General features: G+C 42.7%; 1 protein-coding gene across 1 annotated transcript in view; it reads right to left on the reverse strand.

The window, feature by feature from the left end:
- The window catches only part of LOC126455955 (synaptic vesicle glycoprotein 2C-like), a 124,962-nt gene that overhangs the window by 43,892 nt on the left and 55,438 nt on the right, over positions 1-25,632 (reverse strand). Inside the window, exon 4 of the mRNA XM_050091712.1 lies at positions 4,322-4,483. Coding sequence (XP_049947669.1) covers positions 4,322-4,483 — 162 coding nt within the window. The remainder of the gene's footprint in view (positions 1-4,321; positions 4,484-25,632) is intronic.

Here is a 25,632-nt window from a genome sequence, read left to right on the forward strand (position 1 = left end):
GGAACCCCCATTTTTTATTACATATTCGTGTAGAACGTAAAGAAATATGAATGTTTTAGTTGGCTCACTTTTTTCGCTTTACGATGGATGGCGCTGCAATAGTCACAAACATATGGCTCACAATTTTAGACTAACAGTTGGTAACAGGTAGATTTTTTAAATTAAAATACAGAACGTAGGTATGTTTGAACATTTTATTTCGGTTGTTACAATGTGATACATATACCTTTGTGAACTTATCGTTTCTGAGAACACTTGCTGTTTAGAGTGATTACCTGTAAATACCACATTAATGCAATAAATGCTCAAAATGATGTCCGTCAACCTCAATGCATTTGGCAATGCGTGCAACGACATTCCTCTCAACCAGCGAGTAGTTCGCCTTCCGTAACGTTCGCACATGCATTGACAATGCCCTGACGCATGTTGTCAGGCGTTGTCGGTGGATCACGATAGCAAATATCCTTCAACTTTCCCCACAGAAAGAAATCCGGGGACTTCAGATCCGGTGAACGTGCTTCGACAACCTATCCACCTGTCATGAAATATGCTATTCAATACCGCTTCAACCGCACGCAAGCTTTATGCCGGACAACCACCATGTTGGAAGTACATCGCCATTCTGTCATGCAGTGAAACATCTTGTAGTAACATCAGTAGAACATTACGTAGGAATTCAGTATACATTGCACCATTTACACTGCCATTGATAAAATGGGTGCCAATTATCCTTCCTCCCATAATGCCGCACCATACATTAATCCGCCAAGGTCGTTGATGTTCCACTTGTCGCAGCCATCGTGGATTTTCCGTTGCCCAATAGTGCATATTATGCCGGTTTACGTTACCGCTGTTGGTGACTGACGCTTCGTCGCTAAATAGAACGCGAGCAAAAAATCTGTCATCGTCCCGTAATTTATCTTGTGCCCAGTCGTCGCCATGCAATTACTGGTGCATAGAAATATGGTACGGGTGCAATCGATGTTGATGTGGCATTCTCAACACCGAATTCTTTGAGATTCCCGATTCTCGCGCAATTTATCTGCTACTGATGTACAGATTAACCGCGACAGCACCTAAAACACCTACTTGGGCATCATCATTTGTTGCAGGTCGTGGTTGAACATTTGTTTCCTTAAATAACGTAACTATCCGGTGGACGGTCCGGGCACTTGGATGATGTCCTCCAGGATACCGAGTAGCATACATAGCACACGCCCGTTGGGCATTTTGATCACAATAGCCATACATCAACATGATATCGACCTTTTACGCAATTGGTAAACGGTCCATTTTAACACGGGTAATGTATCCGCACTGGCGGAATGTTACGTGATATCACGTATTACACGTTTGTGACTATCACAAAACGAAAAAAGTGGTTCAACTAAAACATTCATATTTCTTTACGTACTACAGGAATATGTAATAAAAAATGGGGGTTCCTATTTAAAATAAACGCAGTTGATATCCGTTTGACCTATGGCAGCGCCATCTAGCGGGCCAACCATAGCGCCATCTGGTTTCCCCTTCAAGCTAGACAAGTTTCGTTCTTTGTAGTTTTTTCGTTTGACACTTACTTCGTGAGATATTTGCCCCGGTCACTATCAATGGACCACCCTATATATATATATATATATATATATATATATATATATATATATATATATATATATATATATATATATATACTCCTGGAAATGGAAAAAAGAACACATTGACACCGGTGTGTCAGACCCACCATACTTGCTCCGGACACTGCGAGAGGGCTGTACAAGCAATGATCACACGCACGGCACAGCGGACACACCAGGAACCGCGGTGTTGGCCGTCAAATGGCGCTAGCTGCGCAGCATTTGTGCACCGCCGCCGTCAGTGTCAGCCAGTTTGCCGTGGCATACGGAGCTCCATCGCAGTCTTTAACACTGGTAGCATGCCGCGACAGCGTGGACGTGAACCGTATGTGCAGTTGACGGACTTTGAGCGAGGGCGTATAGTGGGCATGCGGGAGGCCGGGTGGACGTACCGCCGAATTGCTCAACACGTGGGGCGTGAGGTCTCCACAGTACATCGATGTTGTCGCCAGTGGTCGGCGGAAGGTGCACGTGCCCGTCGACCTGGGACCGGACCGCAGCGACGCACGGATGCACGCCAAGACTGTAGGATCCTACGCAGTGCCGTAGGGGACCGCACCGCCACTTCCCAGCAAATTAGGGACACTGTTGCTCCTGGGGTATCGGCGAGGACCATTCGCAACCGTCTCCATGAAGCTGGGCTACGGTCCCGCACACTGTTAGGCCGTCTTCCGCTCACGCCCCAACATCGTGCAGCCCGCCTCCAGTGGTGTCGCGACAGGCGTGAATGGAGGGACGAATGGAGACGTGTCGTCGTCAGCGATGAGAGTCGCTTCTGCCTTGGTGCCAATGATGGTCGTATGCGTGTTTGGCGCCGTGCAGGTGAGCGCGACAATCCGGACTGCATACGACCGAAGCCGGCCGGAGTGGCCGTGCGGTTAAAGGCGCTGCAGTCTGGAACCGCAAGACCGCTACGGTCGCAGGTTCGAATCCTGCCTCGGGCATGGATGTTTGTGATGTCCTTAGGTTAGTTAGGTTTAACTAGTTCTAAGTTCTAGGGGACTAATGACCTCAGCAGTTGAGTCCCATAGTGCTCAGAGCCATTTTTTTTGCATACGACCGAGGCACACAGGGCCAACACCCGGCATCATGGTGTAGGGAGCGATCTCCTACACTGGCCGTACACCACTGGTGATCGTCGAGGGGACACTGAATAGTGCACGGTACGTCCAAACCGTCATCGAACTCATCGTTCTACCATTCCTAGACCGGCAAGGGAACTTGCTGTTCCAGCAGGACAATGCACGTCCGCATGTATCCCGTGCCACCCAACGTGCTCTAAAAGGTGTAAGTCAACTACCCTGGCCAGCAAGATCTCCGGATCTGTCCCCCATTGAGCATGTTTGGGACTGGATGAAGCGTCGTCTCACGCGGTCTGCACGTCCAGCACGAACGCTGGTCCAACTGAGGCGCCAGGTGGAAATGGCATGGCAAGCCGTTCCACAGGACTACATCCAGCATCTCTACGATCGTCTCCATGGGAGAATAGCAGCCTGCATTGCTGCGAAAGGTGGATATACACTGTACTAGTGCCGACATTGTGCATGCTCTGTTGCCTGTGTCTATGTGCCTGTGGTTCTGTCAGTGTGATCATGTGATGTATCTGACCCTAGGAATGTGTCAATAAAGTTTCCCCTTCCTGGGACAATGAATTCACGGTGCTCTTATTTCAATTTCCAGGAGTATATATATATATATAGTGTGTGTGTGTGTGTTGCCTTTATTAAAATGTAGTTTTTATGTGCAGATACTTAGGATGAAGAAAATTACTTATGAGACAAAATGAAAACTTCACGAAAGCTAATTTTGTTTCGAAGAAAGATTAAAACCTAAAAATAAAAAAATAGCATTCTGATGATTCGTAAGAGTCTTGATCTAATGTGTTCTTCAGTGAATATTATAGAGTAGATGGTAACGTTCACTGGCACAGTAACGAAAATTGGATTGTATGATGGTTGTCGCGTGCATTGGTCACACTACACTGCCCGGTTCCCACCTGTCATTGCGTATGACCGTCTTCTGTTCAAACGATTCACGCGTCATGGACGCAGTAGCACGGCCTGTTCATGGTAGAATGTCGCGGTAAGAAATATACATTCTCTGGAGATCGATCACTCTGCCCTGTTTGAACACACTCGCGTGCTGAAACAGTTTTTTTTATTTGGACGCTGCATGCTGGCATTAGCTTCCTGGTTTCCTGCTTGTTTGGCGGCTAACTACTGTCGGAACTTGGTGCGTCACTTATCTTTAACGTCAAACTAGAGTTCAGAGCTGAGAGTACAACATCCCTGTGCTATCTTAATTACTTATTGGTAGTGCACTGTTATAAGCGTTTTCACAAATGTTTGCATACACAAAATATTCATGTGATGCAACATTTATTTTTTTTTCAGAATAACCCACTGGACTCGCATTCGGGAGGACGACGGTCACGTCCGGGCATCCTGATCTAGGTTTTCCGTGATTTCTCCAAATCGCTTCAGGGAAATGCCGTGATGGTTCCTTTGAAAGGGTGCGACCGACTTCCTCCCTAAGCCGATGGGACCGATGGGCTCGCTGTTTGGCTCCTTTCTCCGGATCAACCAACCAACCATCAGAACAACCACTTAAGGTACTTGCATGTAAACAAAATATTAGTTCTTTTTTTTTCAAAGATGTTGTTCCACCTTAATAGTAATGAGACTTACCTTGTAACAGCATACCGCTGGACCAGGGAATGGCGTCGGTTTCTACTTCCATGTCGCACACTGCAAATGGGACTCCGACAGTGAGTGAGGCGATCGCCGCGGCCTCGCTCATGACGCAGAAGCTGCATACGACGAACATGAGCGTCTGGTAGCACCCGCACCCTGTTAATGAATTGCACTATGTCCACCACATCATATGATCAGAATAAAGTGTAAAACATTAGAAACATAAACAGGTAGAACACGGTAACCAACTGCATCTACTCACATTTACGTATTACCACTGCCAATGCTGCTTTAGCACCCCCTCCTCCAAAATTCTATCACTTCCTGCAATATTTGAACGTCTAGATTCTCGTATCGACTTCTACTCTGTCTTACGAATGTATTCCTTCAAACACTTTCTAGCAAATAACGAAGATCGGACACCATCTAAAATAACAAATTTCCGGAAATCAGATATCTACGCTTCCAACTCTTCGCTTCCATACATTCCACGATCGGGCGTAAAATAGTCTGTATATAACTCCTGTGGATCGATTAAGAAATATGCAGATAAATATTTCCTTCCTACCATATAACTTACGTTACTTATCTACCCTATTCGTAAATTAACGCCCTCTTACCCAAAGCTCTCATTTCGTAAAATCCAACGTCCGTAACTGCCACATGGCTATTCCCGTTAGAGTCTCATAGGATTCGCACCAAACTCCTGACACCCACATTACCTATCATCCCACTCAACCATCCACCCTTCAGTATACTTCTGCAAGGAGCGGAGTCCTATGTACACCGTCACCAACTACATCATAACCTTTACTGTAACTGTTCCACATCTCCTTTTAAACTACTGTACTAACAAACTTAGTACACATATCAGTCACTGTCTGGAAAGAATCACTGTCGGGGTAAGAAGTCGGTGGAAGTCCCTTGCGGTAATACTGATCCATGCTCCCTCTATAGCCGTCCATAACTGCGAAAGTGTTAGCTGTGCAGGATTTTGTGCACAAACTGACTTCTCGATTATGTCCCGCAAATATTCAAGGGGATTCACGTCGGACGTTATGGGTGGGTGGAGGGGGGGGGGGGAAATCATTCGTTGGAATTGTCCAGAACTTTCTTCAAACTAATTGTGAACAATTATGGCTCGATGACATGATGCACAAAAATTCCGTTATTGTTTGGGAACATGAAGTCCATGAATGGTGCAAATGGTCTCCAAGTAATCGAACGTAATAATTTCCAGTCAACTATCAGTTCAGCTGCACCAGAGGACCCAGTCCATTCCATGTAAACACAGTCTATACTATTATCAAGCCAAAACCAACTTGCACAGTGCCTTGTTGACGATTTGGGTCCAGGGCTTCGTGGGGTCTGCGCCACACTCGAACCCTTCCGTGAGCTCCTACCGCCTGAAATCGGGACTCAACTGACCAGGTCACGGTCGTCCAGTCATCTACGGTCTAACCGATACGGTCAAGAGCCAAGGTGAGGCGTTGCAGGCGATGCCGTGTGCTGTTAGCAAAGGCACTCGCGGCGGTTGTCTGGTGTCATACCCCTTAATGGCACATTTCGCCGCACTGTCCTAACGAATAAGTTCATCGTATGTCCCACATTGATTTCTGCGGTTATTTCACGCAGTGTTGCTTGTGTGTTGGCACTGACAACTCTGTGCAAACGCCGCTCCGCACGGTCTTTATGTAAGACCGTCGGCCACTGCCTTTGGAAGTGGTGAGACGTAATGCCTGAAATTTGGTATTCTCGGTACGCTCTTGTCACTATTGATCTCGCAATATTGAATTCCCTAACGATTTCTAAAATGGAGTGTCCAATGCATGTAGCTCTAACTACCATTCCGCGTTCAAAGTCTGTTAACTCCCGTTGTGCGATCATAATCACGTCGGAAACCTTTACACATGAACCACCCGAGTACAAATGACATCTCCGCCAATGCACTGCTTGTTATACCTTGAGTACGTGGTACTACTGCAATCGGTATATGTGCATATCGCTAACCTATGATTTTCACCTCAGTGTATATCATTGACTGTACCTACAAAATATCATTTTACATCACATAGTTCAGAGATATGACGTCATAAACACTGAAATGAGTGAAAAATTACCATAGTGTACATGGAATTTAACTTTATTACTTATTTGCGCAGTGGTTACACACTGGACTCGCATTCGAGAGGACGACGGTTCAATCCCGCGCCCGACCATCCTGATTTAGGTTTTCCGCGATTTCCCTAAATCGCATCAGGCAAATGCCGGTATGGTTCCTTTGAAAGGGCACGGCCGACTTCCTTCCCCGTCCTTCCCTAATCCGATGAGACCGATGACCTCGCTGTCTGGTCTCCTTCTCCAAAACAACCCCAATCCCCAACTTCTTTGCACTAACTCTATGCGCAACACACTTCGCAGAGGGTATCCACGTATGCCGCTGAATGTAGCTGAAAAATTATGTCATTATACGATACATTCTTCAGGACAGTTGACGTCATAACTATTGAGCTGCTCGAAAACGAAACTTCAGGGTTAAATTCACTAGAGATGTTGGTGAACTACGTGACAAATATGGTTCAATTGGCTCTGAGCACTATGGGACTTAACATCTGAGGTCATCAGTCCCCTAGAACTTAGAACTACTTAAACTTAACTAACCTAAGGACATCACACACATCCATGCCCGAGGCAGGATTCGTCGCGGTCGCGCTGTTCCAGACTGTAGCGCCTAGAACCGCTCGGCCAGCCCGGACGGTGATAAATATGAGTGAAATACTTTAAATACATGAGAAATATGTGTAGACTGGTACAGCCACGGGTAAGACGTTCCTCCTAACCTCCTTGATCTATTTCACGCAAATTGGTACACATACTACTCATACTTGCTGTATGGAAAGCAATACTTTGGTGTTAAGAATGAGCAAAATCCTATTGGGGTAGAAGTGATAACGTGGAGGGAGAGAGGAAGGTAAGAGTAGATGGACATACAGGACAGGGGGAGGAGGAGATTCCAGAGAGGGGGCAGGGGGAATGGAGAGAAAGGGAGAGGAGGAGAGGGACAGAGAGAGAGGGGGGGAGGGAGAAGACAGTCAGAGAGCTGAGGAGATCGACAAAAGAGGGGGAAAGAGGTGGATAAAGAGGGAATTAAGAGATACAGGGGAAGATATGTGTGGAGAGTTGTGAGGAGATGGACAGAGGGGGAAGGAAGAGATTGGCAGATGGGGCGTGGCATAGATGGATGGAGAGAGAGAGGTGGAGACGAGAAGATGGATAGTGGACAGACAAGGGGAAGTGGAGATGGACATAAAGAGGGGAAAGGACGAAATGGACTATTAGAACACTGAAATGAATACATATACGGGCAACACCAGGTACTCAGCTAGTGACTAATAAAGAAAGAACCCTGTATAGCAATCAAATATGGCCACAATCACCCTATCCCACAACTAAAAGCCCGTTTTGAGGAAATACTCTGCACTTGTACTACATAATAAACAGCCCTGTGAATTCTTCACTCTACAATAATCGTTAGAGATTCTGCCATTTGTTTTTGCGACTTTATATCGGAAAAATAAATTTAAAAGAAAAAAATTTAACTCAGTCCGAACCGAAGAAACCGTGGAAGACCCAACGGTACAGACCGACTTCCGCCAGGAGAGGCCAACACCGATAGGCATCACTAAATGTAGACATGGTGGGGTATGTGGTCAGCACACCACTCTCCCGGCTGACGAACTGCTGCATTTGACCTGAGATATAACCGAACAAATGAACATGTGGTCGTCTGCACAGCCGGCGTTCAGTTCTCCCACAATTGCTGCAGCCAACCTGATAGTCCAAAATTCCCATCTATAAACTTTCTTGCCCTTTTTCGTCACGTTTTCAAGATTCTGGCCCACTGTAGGCCGTTGCCAGCTTTCGTGACAGAATCCGTTACTTCTCAATCAAGTAGCTCCTCAAGTGGACTCACAAGGGCTGGGTGCACCCCGCTTGCCAACAACCCTCGGCAGACCCCAAGCGGTTACGCATCTGAGCCCGACAGCGCTTATCTTCGGGGATCCTGATGGGAATGGGTCTTACTATAACAGTAAGGCCGTTGGCGAATTTATACCGGAAGGTGATTAAATCCCACACTCTTTTCGTCCAAGTAATACGGTAATCAGCAAGTAACATTGTGCGAAATACTAAGCCAATTGAAATACCAATTATCCACTAATATCACAACTTTCCTAGCATAAAAGTGCGCAAAAACGACAAAATAGTTAACAATTTTAGACATTACATCTGTGAATTTTCAGCGACTGAACAAGAAACACCGATCCTGAAAAAAAAAAAAATTGTAGAACTGGCGTAGTACCTCTCGAAAACCTTCGTCAATAATTCGAGGATAAATTTCCAGAACCTTCATCTGAATATAAAGGGATCCACAATCAGTTCGATACGATCATGACAGACCACTTGTCAATAGTAGAACAAGAGGAGCTGATAACACTCTCAAGTGATAGAACACTTCGAAATGAATTCAAATCGAAGTCTCTAGGGTGCAGACTCGGAATGAATAATTACGTCAATTAGCAGGAAGGGCAGCGGGCGAGTTGTTATTTTCACATCAACTTGCTTGTGTGAGCAAATAGTTTCTGCAGTGGCAGTAGGCTTAATCAAGACTTAATATTGGCATTGATTGCAGCTGGAAGGGGATCTGCGAGTTGTTTCAAAGATCAAAGACTGGATCTGCTTTCTTCACAAATTCAAGCACACACTACGTACTAAATGTGCAACAATTAGATTTCCGAATTTTGAAGCCTGTGCATTTTACTCATGTTTATTTCCTTTTTGGGTGATAAGTCTGGATATAACAATGTTTAAATTGGAATTTAATTGTTGACAGTGGTTTTATCGGCATTTGTACGTCGTGATCTTTCAAATATTAAAACATTCTAAACGAATTAAAAGCAGCATAGATGGAAACAGTTAAACTTTAACTAATTAACTAATTTGTGAACTATTTTGTAAAAAATTTTGGTGTGCTCACTTCCAATAACTGCACACGCAGCCGTGATTGTTGAGACATTACATCTATGAAACTTCGGAGATTGAACATGAAACACTAAGCCTGAAACAACCCAATAAAAAAAGGACTAGAACTGTTCCAAAATAGTAACGGACGTTTGTGTTAGCACATTTTGTAATAAGAGGTGCAACTAATGTAATATTGAATTATCACCTCGAAAAAATACAGATAAGCGATTAATTTATTGTTTGTTTGCAGGTACACGTCTACAGTGCTCGTACACAATGAACCCACCTCGCCATAATACCGAAGCTCGCCGCTAGAGGATCCAAAACAAAAAGTCGCAGCCTGTTACAAAGTGGGCATGGGCTGCACCATTTTATTTAGCTCGTACAATACTCTGGCGCGGGAAATTAAATGTTAACCTGTACTGAAAATGTGTACTTCCACACTAACAAAAAAGTAATTACGTTACTTTACGTTTTTGATGTGACAAAACTTTACGACTACCCTCGACTTGTGTTAGTAGCGTGGTATGCACTCTGAAGTCTAATAAAATTAAGAAAAAAAAATAGCCAGTTCATGCCGGGATTCGAGAATCTCTACGACGTTTGCCTATTAACGATATTGATACTGGCAAGATATTAGTGCGGGAAATTCCAAGAATTTCTAGAAAGTTTTAATTTTATGTTCGAAGTCTGATAACAATCGACAAAAGAAATGAAGCTCTGAGAACCACAAAGGCCCAAAGTACACACACGAAGTTTTGAGAAAAATCGATGTTTATGAAAATTAGATTTATAGACAAGCTACCAGTCTCTTAGATCTGAATTGTTTTTTGATTAAGTCTCAACATCCTATACTCCGTAAGAAAAAATATACTGATTTTACGTTACGAGGTATCAATTAACATTATCAGTCATGTTAATTTACAAAATTGTCATGTATAGGCTAGTGACCATAGCGTCTTTTTATGGTACACTAGTAAAGTTTGTAATTACTGAGAAACTAAATCAGAACATAAAGAACAGATACTAAAGGCACCGTACACACACACACACACACACACACACACACACACACACACACACACACACACACACACACTTATAACCTATCCAACGCGTCATGGTCCTTGCATCCATCATTTTCATTAAGCACACTCTGTTGATTGACTTTCGGATAAAACTGTCGACACACCTCTGATTGTGAAGTATTACTACTACTACGTACATGATGTAGACACTAAATTATGTTGTGTGTCCCAGATAACGAATGAGCACTGCAGAGCAACAAAATTATACTTTGTGCTTTCAGCCAATATGAAAATGAATATCCGAGAAAATAAATCGTTGAGGCAGCTTTTCGTGAATGTTCATATATGCGGTGTGCGGCTTTAGATATAAAGTTGGTTCACCAGATGTCAGGAGCATCTATACATGTTAAAATCTCGAAATCCATGACAGTGTGATTTGGCGGCTTAGTTCTCAGCACTTCAATTGTTTTTTCTCGTATGCTGTAATTAAAATTTAACAATAACCCGATCTTTTTCCTACACTTGTACTGTGTAGCTTTTCTTTGTGCCAAATTACATGATTCTAGGTCTACGGGAAGAGACTCATAGGTTTTAATGAGTATCAACATACGAGACATGAATGGCCGTATCTTTTGATTGCATTAACTTAAAAGCTTAAATTTTTTACCCCAAGAAGAACCAAAGACCTTAGTACGTGCCATAAATTTTAACTAGATACGTCTACCCATTCAAGAGAATAAGAGGTATTCACAGAGGAACGGACAGACAAAAAATCGGATAAAAAAATTAAGATTTTTTCGTGGAATATGTTTGCAAGTTAACAGCTTTCGGATTTTTTTCCTTCACTTGTTCTGTGAAACCTTGTTCCTTGCCAACTCCCATGAGTCTAGGCCAACGCGAGGTGCCCTATAGGTTTTGATGAGTGAGTTTGTGAGTGAAAATTTTGTGATATGAATGGCCGTATCTTTTGATTGCATTGACGTACTAGTTTAAGTTTTTTTGCACTGCCAAGGGACAATAGGTCTTAGTATGTGACATAAATTACAACTTGATACGTCAACCCGTTCTCGAGAAAAAAGGTTTTTAACAATCAGCCACAGGAAGAAGAAAGTGATCTTGTACGGGTTCCGTTTTTACAGATTGAGATATGGATTTCTAAAAACAATACTTTCTAATAAAATAATAAACATATCACTGCAGAATAAAGATTCATAATTTTGATGTGCTATTAACCAAAAAAGTAGAAAAAATAGAGCAAATATTTAAAAAAGAAACATTAAAAATTAACTTTGGGGAAAAGATAGATATTTTTAACACATAAGTAGGGGAGAGTGCTGTACTTTGGATCACTTTGGAGACTTTCGCCTATAGTCAGCACACTAATAGAAGTTTAATATGTTTTCTTGTTCCATTTTGAAATGATAGTTTTCACTTTGTGTGCTGCAGATTTTTTCAGAAATTACAAATATTACCATCGAAAGTATGAAATCTTCTTATACGTTATATCACGAGAGTCGTTTAGTAAGCAATGTCCCACATTTTTCCCTCAGAACATATTTATTGCTGAGTCAGAATTTGGTGACAATATACATCAACATGCCTTGTTCATGTCCTATTTTTCTACGTAGTCTGCATCACGTTCTGTGTCTGTACACCAACGTTGTGGAAGTGGTAAAAGCTCTTGTCCTGTAGGCGTAGCCATGTTTTCACTGCATTACTGACACTCTCGTCATCTTCAAAGTGTGTTCCTTGTAGAGAATCGTTAAGCGGCCCAATGAGTCGGAAGTCCGATGGTGCCAGGTCTGGACTGTAGGGTGGAAGAGGCAATGATGTCTAACCCAATTTGGCGATGTGTTCCCGGGTTATCAGACTTGTGTGTGGTCGTGCATTATAGTGTTGGAGCAAGATTTCTGCTGTATTCTTGTCCGATCGAACACGTCGGAAACGGTTCTTGAGTTTATTCAGTCTTCACGTGTGCCTCTGAATTGATGGTTGACACTCTTGGCGTCCCACCCACGAGAATGACGCCATCACAATCCCAGAAGACTGTCACCATGACTTTTCCGGCAGAGGGGGTTGTTTCGAATTTCTTCTTTTGTGGTGAATGAGGATGACTCCACTCCATGGACTGCTCTTTTGTTCCTAGCGCAAAGAGGTGCACCCAGATTTCGTTCCCCGTAAAAGTCCGGACAGAAATGCCTCTCTGTCGGTCTCAAAACGCTCCAACAATTCAGATGAAATGGCCTTTCTTTGAATCTTTTGGTCCTCTGTGAGCATTCGTGGAACCCATCGTGAGCACCTCTTCAAATTACTGAGAGTCTCGATCATTGCAGACGCACTTCCAATGCTGACCGACATCTGTAGAGCCAGTTGTCGTGTTGTGACGCGCCGGTCGGTAAGAATAATGACATCAGCACGATTCAGCATGTCTGGAGCAGTGTCTGACAGGACGTGCCGAGCGTGGCAGATCATGGGGCTCTGTTTCTGCATTTCCTGAGGCTGTAACTTTCTTTACCCATCGCCCAACTCTACACTTATCGACTGTAGCATCGCCATACACTACACACAAACGTTTATGGATGTTCACAACGGTTTCTTTTTCTGCACACAAAAATTCAATAACAGAACGCTGCTTGTAACGTGAGTCGTATGTAGACGCCATCTGCCAGAACGATTCGAAACTTCACCGGCGCACAGAACAAACATCAGATGTGGAGCACCAACAAGGAAGGTTGTTCAAATGTGTGTGAAATCTTAAGGGACTTAACTGCTAAGGTCATCAGTCCCTAAGCTTACACACTACTTAATCTAAATTATCCTAAGGACAAACACACACACCCATGCCCGAGGGAGGACTCGAACCTCCGCCGGGACCAGCCGCACAGTCCATGACTGCAGCGCCCTAGACCGCTCGGCTAATCCCGCGCACCAAGGAAGTTTGTCTACGTATATTAATGGCATTTTTCAAAAATGTGGGGCATTACTTATTCAATGATCCTCGTATATTTTGTACATGGCTGGAGCAGCAACCGTATACATAAGCCGAAAGGTGTCAGTCAAATATAAAAGAACATCTCCATAATAGTTAAAACGTGCACATCATGGTTGTTGTTTTTTATTTCCTCACCAATTGTACAGCTAGTCCTCTAGCGTCGCGTACGCAACTCTTGCGCTAAGTAAAGCTTCCCGCAAGGGAGTTCGCTAGTAGTATGCGCAAGAAAGGTGCGAGATAGCGAATGAAAACTGTTGCTTAAAACGTTAAAATTAAAGTTATAACATTAAAAAGCAGATCGTAGTTAGTTATGTACATATTTCGAATTAACACAATAGCAACGAAAGCAAGTTAACCTCTTAGCAAAGGTCACTGTGATAAAAAAAATTACGAAAACTATGAGATAGTGCAATAGAAAACAATAGGAACAAGATTACAGCAGATGGGGGTAGAGGGGGAAAAGGGGAGGATGGTAAAACCTGTATGACTCACAACTATATCATATCTGAACAAACTGTGAACATCAAAACCTCTAGAAATACATTTACAGAATAACAAAGAAGAAATATAAGTTCCACTCGCATGAAAAGACGAGGAAAATGACATATCCAGTACTCATACGAAAGGTCAAACTACTTCTCTTTTAAGTTAAAAAACGTAGGGTTCCTAAACTATCCAGAAAATTTCTATTTCTGAGCTGCACTTGTTCATTTAAAATGGAGTTTATAATAATAAGGAAGCACTAAAGAGGCCAGGAACAAAATGGACAGAAGAAAGAAAAAGAAAACATGGAGAACGAATGAAAGAAGTATGGAAGAAACGACGTCAGAAAGCTTTGCGTGATCCTTCTGGGTCCATTGGCGATAAGACATAATGTTCATTCACTATCATGCACGCTCCTCACGCATACTACTAGTTCCTTTTTTTTTTTTTTTTTTTTGCTGGAAGCTTTCCCTAGCCCAAGCGTTGCGTACGTGACACTAGTGCACTAGGTGTATATTGATGTGCACGTTTCAATTATTATGCAGGTGAAATTTTATATCTGACTGACGCCTTTCGGTTATATATTAACATACCTCCGCCACAACATGTAACCCTGTAAGTCTGCATATTTTTCTCTGTATATTTAATCCGTTTAGCGTGTCACACTTTACTTCTGAAGATCACGTTTTTATAAACGTTGATACCATGCTAAAGGGGTTTCAGTAAACATTCCTTTTTGCATCAGATTGGCTGTTTATTAATTCCAAAATAAGATGGTCGTGTGCGTAGGAACAAATATTGTGTTCAGTTTTAAATGTGCTGCAATCGAGAAAATCTTGCACATACTGTAATCAGTGTCTAGGACCTATGGTTGCATTATTAATCTACTACACGACAATAACCGGTGAGAGAAATCATATTAAGAAGAAATACTCTTAAAAACCAGTTACAAGTTTAAAACATTTTGAAGTAGAAGCTATTGACAACTATCACAATTTTCCTTTTTTAACAAAGGGAAAATCAGTAAGTCATTAAAGAAACTCTGTTCGTTTTGCAAATATCACATTTTCCATGGTAGAAGACCTGCTTCCGTTTCGTGGTACAATCGAAAAATTATGGCCTTACCGTCGGCGTGTTACTTAATTAGTTTTAAAAATATACTGAATTTTACTCACCATAACTTTCTGTAACTAAAGAATTAACAGTGTCATTTGAATAGCTTTAATGTATTATACACCAATTGAATACGTAGTTCTCCTAATGTTTACAAACACTGCACAAAACACAACCTTGTGTTTCACAACAAGAGAAACAGTAAAAAAAATGCCAGAAGCTGCTTTAGTGGTTTCCAGTAAGCATTCTTTCATGTGATTCTAAAACCACCCACTAGATTGAAACACGACCAGGCAACATAGTGTGTCTCTGAGTACTATAAGTGCAAAGTAAATTGACCCTCGGCATAATGGCTGATGGAAACGTTAGTAAACGGGCAATACTTTAAAGTCGCTACCGCCAGCCACCACACTGAGTGTCAACTTAGTTTGCACGTATAGTACAGTTTCCTCCAGGTATAACTTTTTCCCCTCCTGCTTTAGAAGTAAATCCCAATACTTTCGACATGTGTATATGTTTCTTCATTGAAAAACGACACTATATTTGTACAGCGGTTAAGAGACCGATACTCTCAAACTACGAGATTTCCTTACGAAATGTTTCTTTTAGGATTCTTTGTATGTGAAGCTATAATGTTGGTGATTTCGTAAATAAGTCGTAGGATGGCAACATTGAGTAGTAGATGACACAATAGCACATAAAAAATTAGCTTGAAATGGCGTATGTATAGCCTTGTAGTATTGGTAACACATTAAACTCGAAACTTAACGTGGAAACATCTACCAGACGGCCATAGTGCCTTAAGCAGACCTGTATACAGTATTGCTCGGATACTTTCTTTCAGTTTGACGTCATCTTCCAGACATCATCATACACATATGGTCAAGAAGTAGTTATTATTCACAAGTGTGCGGTAAGAGTATTATGTAAAGTTTGATAACCGAAACTCTTGCAGTGACCTCTTTATAAATCTTGGGATTCTAATAGATACATGACGGTACTTTTATTCTGTATTGCATTTGTCATACTGCATATGTCACTAATAATAAGATCGAACTGAGGACAAACTTCGAACATCGCAAGCAAATTACTAGAAGTAGAAGTAATTTCAACATGTTCCTGTTTAGAGCTCCGAATGGTGTTCTTCTGGTGCAGACTTTATAATAGACTACTGGTAGACATTAAGCAGAAAACTGGACATCAGCATACACTCAAAAATGAAATAAAAGAGTACATTACCGAAACATTCGCATATTTGTACACAGGAACGTAAATTAAAGTGTACACTAATGTCCATACTAAACAGGTTTTTAGCTTTCCAGTATATGTAGTGTGATCAGAAGCAGTCTGAAACGCTTGTAAGGGTGTTGCACGAGATGATGTGCTAAAATAATTGTTAATAAAAAATTCAGTTGCCGCATTTCCAAGTTGTTTAGCATTCAGTTTAGTCGATCACGTCATTGCGTGCGCAGATTCAGGCACTTGCATGCGCTAAAATATGATACTGCAAAGAAATTTGTGGGTAATTGAGTTACCGCTTGTTCAGAAGCACATTACCAATTAAAATGTGCCTTTTTCGGAAATGATAAAATTAAGCTAAGTGATCAAAAGCTACGTTTGTTCAGTTTCAGGAAACCAAACGGAGAACACGTTTGGCTACACCGCCTGTGGCAGGCTGCTAGAATTTGCTTGCGCGATGACCTGATTGGCTAGCTTCAATGCTAAGTAACTTAGGAACGGTGCAACGTATCGAATTTTTTCCTTAACAGTTATTTCACAGCATAGTCTCAACTGCAACACCCTTGAAAGCTTTCACGACTATTTCTGACCACCCTGTACACAATATTTTATATATATATATATATAAGTGATAAGCATGAAGTACGAGATAAAAGCAGCACCTGATAGCTGAATGGTGTAAGGGGAAGAGCAGTGGTTTTATATTTTTTCAAAGTAACTCCTTCTTTTCTAATATGTACATATACACAAAGTAATCTAAAAGCATTTTCCGTGCTAATCAGTATGAGTAGCTTAGTGTTACTCATAATTTGTTGTTACTGTACTTCATAGGATCTCCTTGCAGTGTCTGCCTCTGTCTATCGTTGTAAATCTTAAATAACTCTAAATCCTTGAAGAATCTTCTTCATTACGAATTTTACAGAAAATACTGTGTGAATGAATAAGGGAAGTTTGTGGTGACTAAAGTGAGCCGTAGTGCCGGTTCTCCTCTGCCAAATTTATTTCGTAGAATTTAATAGATTAAGAGAGATAGTATCTTGGATGAAATGATAAAGCTTCCTATACGATGAACCACGGGGCAATGAGAGCAAGGGGAGACTGTACTATAGAAATATGAAGGGACTTGCAAATAAACCGTTGCGTTAATAAACAGAACCATTTTGTGCCTTTTTTTATGAGATAACCGTCATATTTACGTTCTGACGGCTCAGATAAGACACGAGTCTGACCTCTCACTCAGACAGCGGCAGCTATGACAGTTCGCCAGTATTATAGCCTGTTAATAGTGTCCTCCTTCATTTTACCCATCTGTCGAGGAATGTATGACATAGCTTGTTTAGACAATAAAATCTCTGCAAGAAATTTGCCAACACAATTCGCTGTTGCGTCTACGTACCAATATTCTCCAAAACGACGTCGCGATTCTCTACGTCAGGCATTGGTTCCTGCTGGAAATACCATTTATCACCGGGTTCAGATTTCCTTACGAAGGCGACAACCGTTGCCTAGGCGCTTACATAATGTAACAATCAGCTACATTCAATTACTTCGTCACTGTTTCTATGGTATTACGAAACTATGTAGCCAAGTGAAGTGGTTCTCGACTAGGACGAAACGGGTGAAATTTGGAAGAAAAACAATTTCGACATGTCCAACAGAAAAGACACAATTATATAATAATACAGGGTGTTTATAAATGAATATCGGGGTTTTAACGCTTTATAATATTTATTATATTAAACTTTCAGTTATAAATAATATATCAAATGAAAGAGCAACTCAAACAGTTGTGTTTGGCACCAGTGCGCATGCGCAGCGCGCAATGTTTCTGCCGAAATCCGCTGGATTGGTTGAACCTCACTGTACCCAAGCGCTGGATAGGCCGCAAGTGGCCCAATGACAGGGTTTGCTTTGCATGGCCTCCACGTTCACCCGACCTAATGCCATGCCATTTTTTTTTCCTTTGAGACTTCATCAAGGATCGCGCGTACGTGCCTCCGCTGCCAGAAGACCTCCCTGAATTAAGAAACCGGATTGAAGCAGTTGTTGTTACAATAACTGAAGACACACTTATCAACGTTTGGGAAGAACTCGGCTATAAACTTGACGTGTGCCGTGTGACAAATGGTGCTCACATTGAGCATTTATAAAGTTCTTGGTAAAACTGCTTGAGTTGCTCTTTCATTTGATATATCATTTATAATTGCAAGTTTAATATAATAAATATTATAAAGCGTTAAAGCCCCGATATTCATTTATAAACGCAATGATAACTTCAGTGTGGATGCACTCTATGTCGGACCTCGTGCTGGGAATCAGGTAAAGTTCCGAGCAATGAGGATAATGGATGGTGGATGCTACATGCGTAGTGTGCGGTAAGTTGAGAATTTGGGTTGGAGGAGAGGCATGTCCGGATAGCCGGAGCTTATAATGAGACCACTCGCGTAAAGCGGGAAATCGGGGTTTGAGTCCCAGTCCGGCACAAATTTTCACTTGTCGCCATTGAACATTGAATACAATTCGGTGTCCAATTGCGGCTGAGATCTGTATTTCTCTCAAAACACTTTCGAGCATCGTGGTACATCTTCCCCCCCCCCCCCCCCCCCCAAAAAAAAAACAATGAACCTTGACGTCGGTATGGTGGCTTGCGTGCCTCAGCGGTTCAAAGAGCAGCACCGTAGGTGCAACCACAACGAAGTGGTATCTGTTGAGAGCCCAGACAACGTGTGAGGACTGACTGATCTGACTGATCTGACTGATCTGGCCTTGTGACATCAACCAAAACGGCCTTGCCGTGCTGTAGCTGAGAACGGCTGAAAGCAAGGGGAGACTGCACGCGTAATTTTTTCCTGTGACATGCAGCCTACTGTATTGTTAAATGATGAGGACGTCCTCTTGGCCAAAATATGCCGGAGATAAAATATTTCCCCATTCGGATCTCCGGGCGGAGAGTACTCAGGAGGATGTCATCTTCAGGAGAAACAAAACTGGTGTTCTACAGATCGAAGCGTGGAATGTTTGATCCCTTAATCGGGCAAACAGCGGTAACGCAAGAGTAGGTTTAATAATAATGAATAAGAAGATAGGAATGCGAGTAAGCTTAGAACAGTATAGTGAACACATTATTGTAGCCAAGATAGAGACGAAGCCCACACTTGCCACAGTAGCGCAAATTTACATGCCAGCTAGCTTCGCAGATAATCAAGAGATTGAAGAAATGTATGATTACATAAAAGAAATTATTCAGATAGTAAAGGGAGACGAAAATTTAACTGTGGTTGGACACTGGAATTCGATAGTGGGAAAAGGAAGAAAAGTAAAAATAGTGTGTGAATATGGACTGGGGGAAGGTTTCAGATTGATTATATAATGGTAAGACAGAAATTTCGGTACCAGATTTTAATTTGTAAGACATTTCCAGGGCAGATGTGGACTCGGACCACAATTTATTGATTATAAACTGTAGATTAAAACTGAAGGTAGGTAATTAAGGGGATGGTATCTGGATAATACGGAAAAAGCCGAAGTTGTTGGAGGGGGGGGAGGGGGGGGGGGCGCTTGACTAGAACGAGGGAAAGGAATACACAGACGACGAATGGGTAGCTTTAGCAGATGAAATAATGACAGCAGCACATGATCAAATAGGTAGGAAGACAAGGCCTACCAGAATCCTTGGATAACACAGGAAATATTGAATTTAATTGATGAAAAGGGCAATTATAAAAATGCAGCAAATGAACCAGGTCAAAGGGAATACAAACGGCTAATAAATGAGACTTACAGGAAGTGCAAAATGGTTAAGCAGGAATTGCTAGAGGGCAAATGTAAGGATTTAGAAGCATATTTCATTAGGGAAAGATAAATACCACCTACAGGAAAATTAAAGAGAGCTGTGGAGAAAAGAGAAGCAACTGTATGAATATCAAGAGGTCAGATGGAAAACCAAAAGTTGATAGGTGGGAGAAGCATATAGAGGGTCTATGCAAGGGAAATGAACTTGCAGTATTATATAAATGGAAAGGACGAAGATGAGATGAGAGATACGATACTGCGAGAATAATTTGACAGGTCACAGAAAGACCCAAGTCGAAACAAGGCTCGAGGAGTAAATGACATTTCGTCAGAACCACTAATAGCCTTGGGAGAGCCAGCCATGACAAAACTCTTCCTTCTGGTGTGCAAGATATATTAGTCACTCGAAATACCCACGGATTTCAAGAAGAATGAAGTAATTCCAGTTCCGAAGAAATCAGTTGCTGATAGGTGTGAAAAATACAAAACTATCAGTTTAATACGTCACGAATTCTTTACAGAAGAATGGAAAAAGTGGTAGAAGTTGATCTCGGAGAAGAGCAGTTTGGATTCCGAAGAAATGTAGGAACGCGCGAGAAAATACTAACCCTACGTCCTATCTTAAAAGATAGGTTAAAGAAAGGCAAACCTATTTTAATAGCATTTGCAGACTTAGGGAAGCCTTTTCGCAGTGTTGGCTGGAACACACTCTGCGAAATTCTGAAGGTAGCAGGGATGAAATACAGGGAACGAAAGGCTACTTATAACTTGTACAGTAACCAGACGGCAGTTAAAAGAATCGAGGGCCATGAAATGGCTGGTTCAAATGGCTCTGAGCACTATGGGACTCAACTGCTGAGGTCATTAGTCCCCTAGAACGTAGAACTAGTTAAACCTAACTAACCTAAGGACATCACAAACATCCATGCCCGAGGCAGGATTCGAACCTGCGACCGTAGCGGTCTTGCGGTTCCAGACTGCAGCGCCTTTAACCGCACGGCCACTTCGGCCGGCTAGCCATGAAAGGGAAGCAGTGGTTGAGAGGGAGTGAGACGGGGTTGTAGCTTATCCCCAATGTTATACGATCTGCACATTGAGCAAGCAGTAAAGAAAACAAAAGAAAACTTTGGAGTAGGAATTAAACTTCAAGAAGCAGAAATAAAAACCTTGAAATTTGCCGATGACATCGTAACTTTGTCAGAGACAACAAGGGACTTGGAAAAGCAGCTGAAAGGAATGACTTGGGAGAGCAGCTGAACGGAATGGACAGTGTCTTGAAAGTAGAATATGGGATGAACATCAACAAATTCAAAACGAGGATAATGGAATGTAGTCGAACCAAATCAGGTGAGACTGAAGCAATTATATTAAGAAACAAGACAGTTCAAGTAGTAGATGATTTCCGCTGTTTGGGCAGCTGAAGTAGAGAGGATACAAAACGTAAACTGGCAATCACAAGAAGTGCGTTTCTGAAGAAAAGCAATCTGTTAAGATGGAGTATAGATTGTGTGTCAGGAAATCTTTTCTGAAAGTAAGAGGGTTGCCCAGAAAGTAATCCACCGCATTTTTTTTTCTCAGCCGAAAACAATGCTACGAATGCGAAACGTTACGTATCTATTATCTGAAGTCTACGGAGCACGATAAGTTCCCGTCACTTCCGACAGATAGCGTAGCTGTAGGACAGTTTCAAAATGACGTCTGTAGGTGATGTACGTTACAAGCAACGTGCTGTCATTGAATTTTTCGCTGCACAGAAATAAACTGTAGGGAATATTCACAAACGCTTGTGCAAAGTCTATGGGCATCTGCTGTCGACAGAAGTACAGTTAGTCACTGGGCACAGAGGGTGAAGTCATCAGAAGGTGGTTCGGCGTAACTCCAAGATTTGCAGCGGTCGGGGAGACCATCCACGGCTGTCACATCTGACATGTTGCCGCGAGCTGATGTCATTCGCGAGGACGCACGCATTACGACTCGGTAGTTAGAGCTGCATCTGTCGATCAGAAAAGGAAGTATGGATGCAATTAACTGAGCTCTTGAATATTCAAAAATGTGTGCAAGATGGGTTCTGCAGTGTCTAACGGTGGACCATAAATCGCACAGGAAAAATATTTGTCTTGATTTGTTGCAACGTTTTGAAGCTGAAGGGGAGGCCTTCTTATCCCGGATTGTTTCAGGAGATGAAACCCGGGTTCACCATTCTGGGCCTGAAACAAAACGACAGTCGATGGAATGGCGCCATTCCTACTCCCCATAGAAAAAAATTCAAAGCAACTTCTGCCACCAGTAAGGTCACGATCACCGTGTTCTGGGACTGTGGAAGTGTGATTCTCATTGATGTGATGGCAAGAGATGGTACCATTAATTCAGAAGCATATGTCGACACATTAACAAAACTCAAGACGCGCTTCCGACGACTTTGGCGCCACGGCAACCCAGGAGATGTGTTGCTGCAGCACGATAACACCCAGCCCCACACAAATCTGACGACTGCTGAACACATCGCAAAACAGGGTTGAACAGTGTACCCCCATCTACTCTACAGCCCTGACCTAGCCCCCTCTGACTTCCACTTGTTTGGACCATTAAAGGATGCCATTCGTGGAAGAAATTTTGAGGATGATGAGTTGATTCACATAGCGAAGCACTGGCTTCGCCACCAGGACAAGGATTGGTACTGACAGGTCATACACGCACTTGATTTGCGCTGATGGAGATTACATGGAAAAATAGGGTGCGTAGATAAAACACCATTCTTGCGTATGTGTAATTCTCATTCTGTTCAATAAAAAACTGTTGAACAAAAAAATTTCTGGGCAAACCTCGTATTTCTATGCAGTGTAGCCATGTATGGAAGTGAAACATAGACGTTAACAGTTGAGACAAGAATACAAAAATACCAAGCGAGGTGGCGCAGTGGTTAGCACACTGGACTCGCATTCGGGAGGACGACGGTTCAATCCCGTCTCCGGCCATCCTGATTTAGGTTTTCCGTGATTTCCCTAAATCGTTTCAGGCAAATGCCGGGATGGTTCCTTTGAAAGGGCACGGCCGATTTCCTTCCCAATCCTTCCCTAACCCGAGCTTGCGCTCCGTCTCTAATGACCTCGTTGTCGACGGGACGTTAAACACTAACCACCACCACCACAAGAATACAATAGAACCTTTTGAAATGCAGTGCTGCAGAACAATGCTGAAGATTAGATGGGTAGATCATGTAAATAATGAGGAGGAACTGGTTGGTTGGTTGGTTTGAGGGATAAAGGTACCAAACTACAAGGTCATCAGTCCCGAGAGGAACTGAATAGAGTTGAGGGGAAAAGAAGTTTGCAGCAAAACCCGACTAGAAGAATGGATCGGTTGATAGGACACATTCTGAGACATCAAGGGATCACAAATCTAGCACTGGAGGGAAGCATGAGGATAAAAATCGTATAGGGAGACCAAGAAATAAATGCAGTAAGCAGGTTCAGAAGTAAGTAGTTTGCAATAGTTATTCAGAGATGAAGATATTGGCACATGAAGAAGCAGTGTGGAGAGCTGCATCAAATCAGTCTTCAGACTGAAGACCACAGCAAGAACTACAACAACAATACATAATATTGCCAGTAGATGGAAATATCTAAAGAATGAAGATGTGCTGAATTAGGCAATTTGGAAATTAAAAGATTTATGGTAATGAGAGTGGACAAGTTACTCTCTCACCTATTTTTCGTATACGGAAAATTATTAAAGATTTTGTTACAACCTGACGCACCTTGAGTGAGACTCTAGAAAGTTAACGGCCTGAACAGACGTTGATGGAGCCGGGTAGGGCGCTAAGAGCATGAGGTATTTTTATGGTTCTTAACTCATACAAACGGCATGTTGGGATTTAGAAGCAATTGGTGGTGAGGTCATCCCTTAGTAAATCTTACCAGACAGGCCCACAGCTGCACGGGGCAGACAGAGCAGCCCCTATTTGAGACAGGCCTCTAGCAAAACAATGCCGCAATACCTGCATTGGCACCAGCTGAAGCCTGCGGTGGGGATGATGGACTGAAGTAATGTGTGTACTCAGTGGAGTCGTAAACCAGGCATTGTGTGCAGAGCCACACATAATAAAATTTCACAAGTTCTCATGTTCACTGATACTGCAAATAAGCCTGTGACCCACTTCCATTATCCGCCTCGATTGTATAGGAAACTCCAGCGTCTGAGAAACGTTTAGAGATAGAATCTTTACTACGCCTCATAGTTAGGAGTAACAACCTCCAAGGCACAGGCCATTTAGATAAAGATTTTTAAGATTGTATCTATTCACTTGTTGCTGTGGGAATCAACACGACTTTAGAGAAAATCCTCTTCCCCCTCTGCGAATACTTAAAAAAGCCAGTAATTGGAGGTTTCCTTTTTTTCCAGAGGCACAAGTTTCGCAACTCTCGCCCTGGTTGAACATGAGTTTGTGCGGTCGTTTGAGATGGGAGATTTAGCGCCTCTAGAACCCTATGATTGGCTCAAGACGGCGTGAAGGCGGTGTCGTTCGTGCACTTTGCGGGAAAACGGAAATTTTTCTGAAGAGGTGCGATGCTCTCAGGTGCTGTACTTTGGCCTGGTAGAAGACTTCTGGTCGATGCTCTGGCATGTGTGGTTGGTGCTTGGGACCTGTACTGAGACTGACTTCATTTGTGAGTAGTTTAGACTGGGGAGCCTGTGGTGAAGTTCGTACTTCACCGACAGCGTGACTTCAAATGTCTCGGACTACTCGTTTGCCGAGGGCACACTTATTCGTTTTTGGTTTACCAGTCTTGACGTTTGGTATCCTTGTGTGCTCTGTCGTATAAGTGAGGCAAATTGGTCCTTGGTACGACGAGCGAACGGGTGTGTCAGCCACCGAAATCTACCGTCATTTCAGGCCTCTTGAGGAAGAAAGTAAATTGCGATCCGTCTGCCTGATCTCTAGACCGTAATATTTTTGCATTGCTTTCGTGGCCACAATCGATTCACATATGCCGACTCATGTCACACCTCCGTCGCACCCATATCGCCAGCTGCAAGTTACATCGCCGCATAAAGCAAACAGGGCAACACACTGCTGCTCCGGCATTGTCAGGGCGTTCAGATCTCAATCGCCACTTGCTGTCAGTATCACCTATGTAGTCCAACCACGGCAGATTTAATCAAAGTCTGCTCAGCGTCAGATCAATTCAGATTGCGTAAACCACATTTTTAGTTCAAATGGCTCTGAGCACTATGGGACTTAACATCTATGGTCATCAGTCCCCAAGAACTTAGAACTACTTAAACCTAACTAACCTAAGGACATCACACATTTTTAGGGTCTGAATACTTGACTCACTTTTGCCACCCAGGATCCTTGTCCATTGTACTCTTAAACCAACTGTTAGTTGTTTACGGTATTCAATAACTTGTTTAGCATAATTTACGTCTGTCTTTCAAAAAAATGGCTCTGAGCACTATGGGACTTAACTTCTGAGGTCATCAGTCCCCTAGAACTTAGAACTACTTAACCTAACTAACCTAAGGACATCACGCACATCCATGCCCAAGGCAGGATTCGAACCTGCGATCGTATCGGTCGCGCGGTTCCAGACTGAAGCGCCTAGAACCACTCGGCCACAAAGGCCGGCAATTAC

Source organism: Schistocerca serialis, chromosome 2 (assembly GCF_023864345.2).
Source record: "Schistocerca serialis cubense isolate TAMUIC-IGC-003099 chromosome 2, iqSchSeri2.2, whole genome shotgun sequence".
NCBI classification, from domain to species: Eukaryota; Metazoa; Arthropoda; class Insecta; order Orthoptera; family Acrididae; genus Schistocerca; species Schistocerca serialis.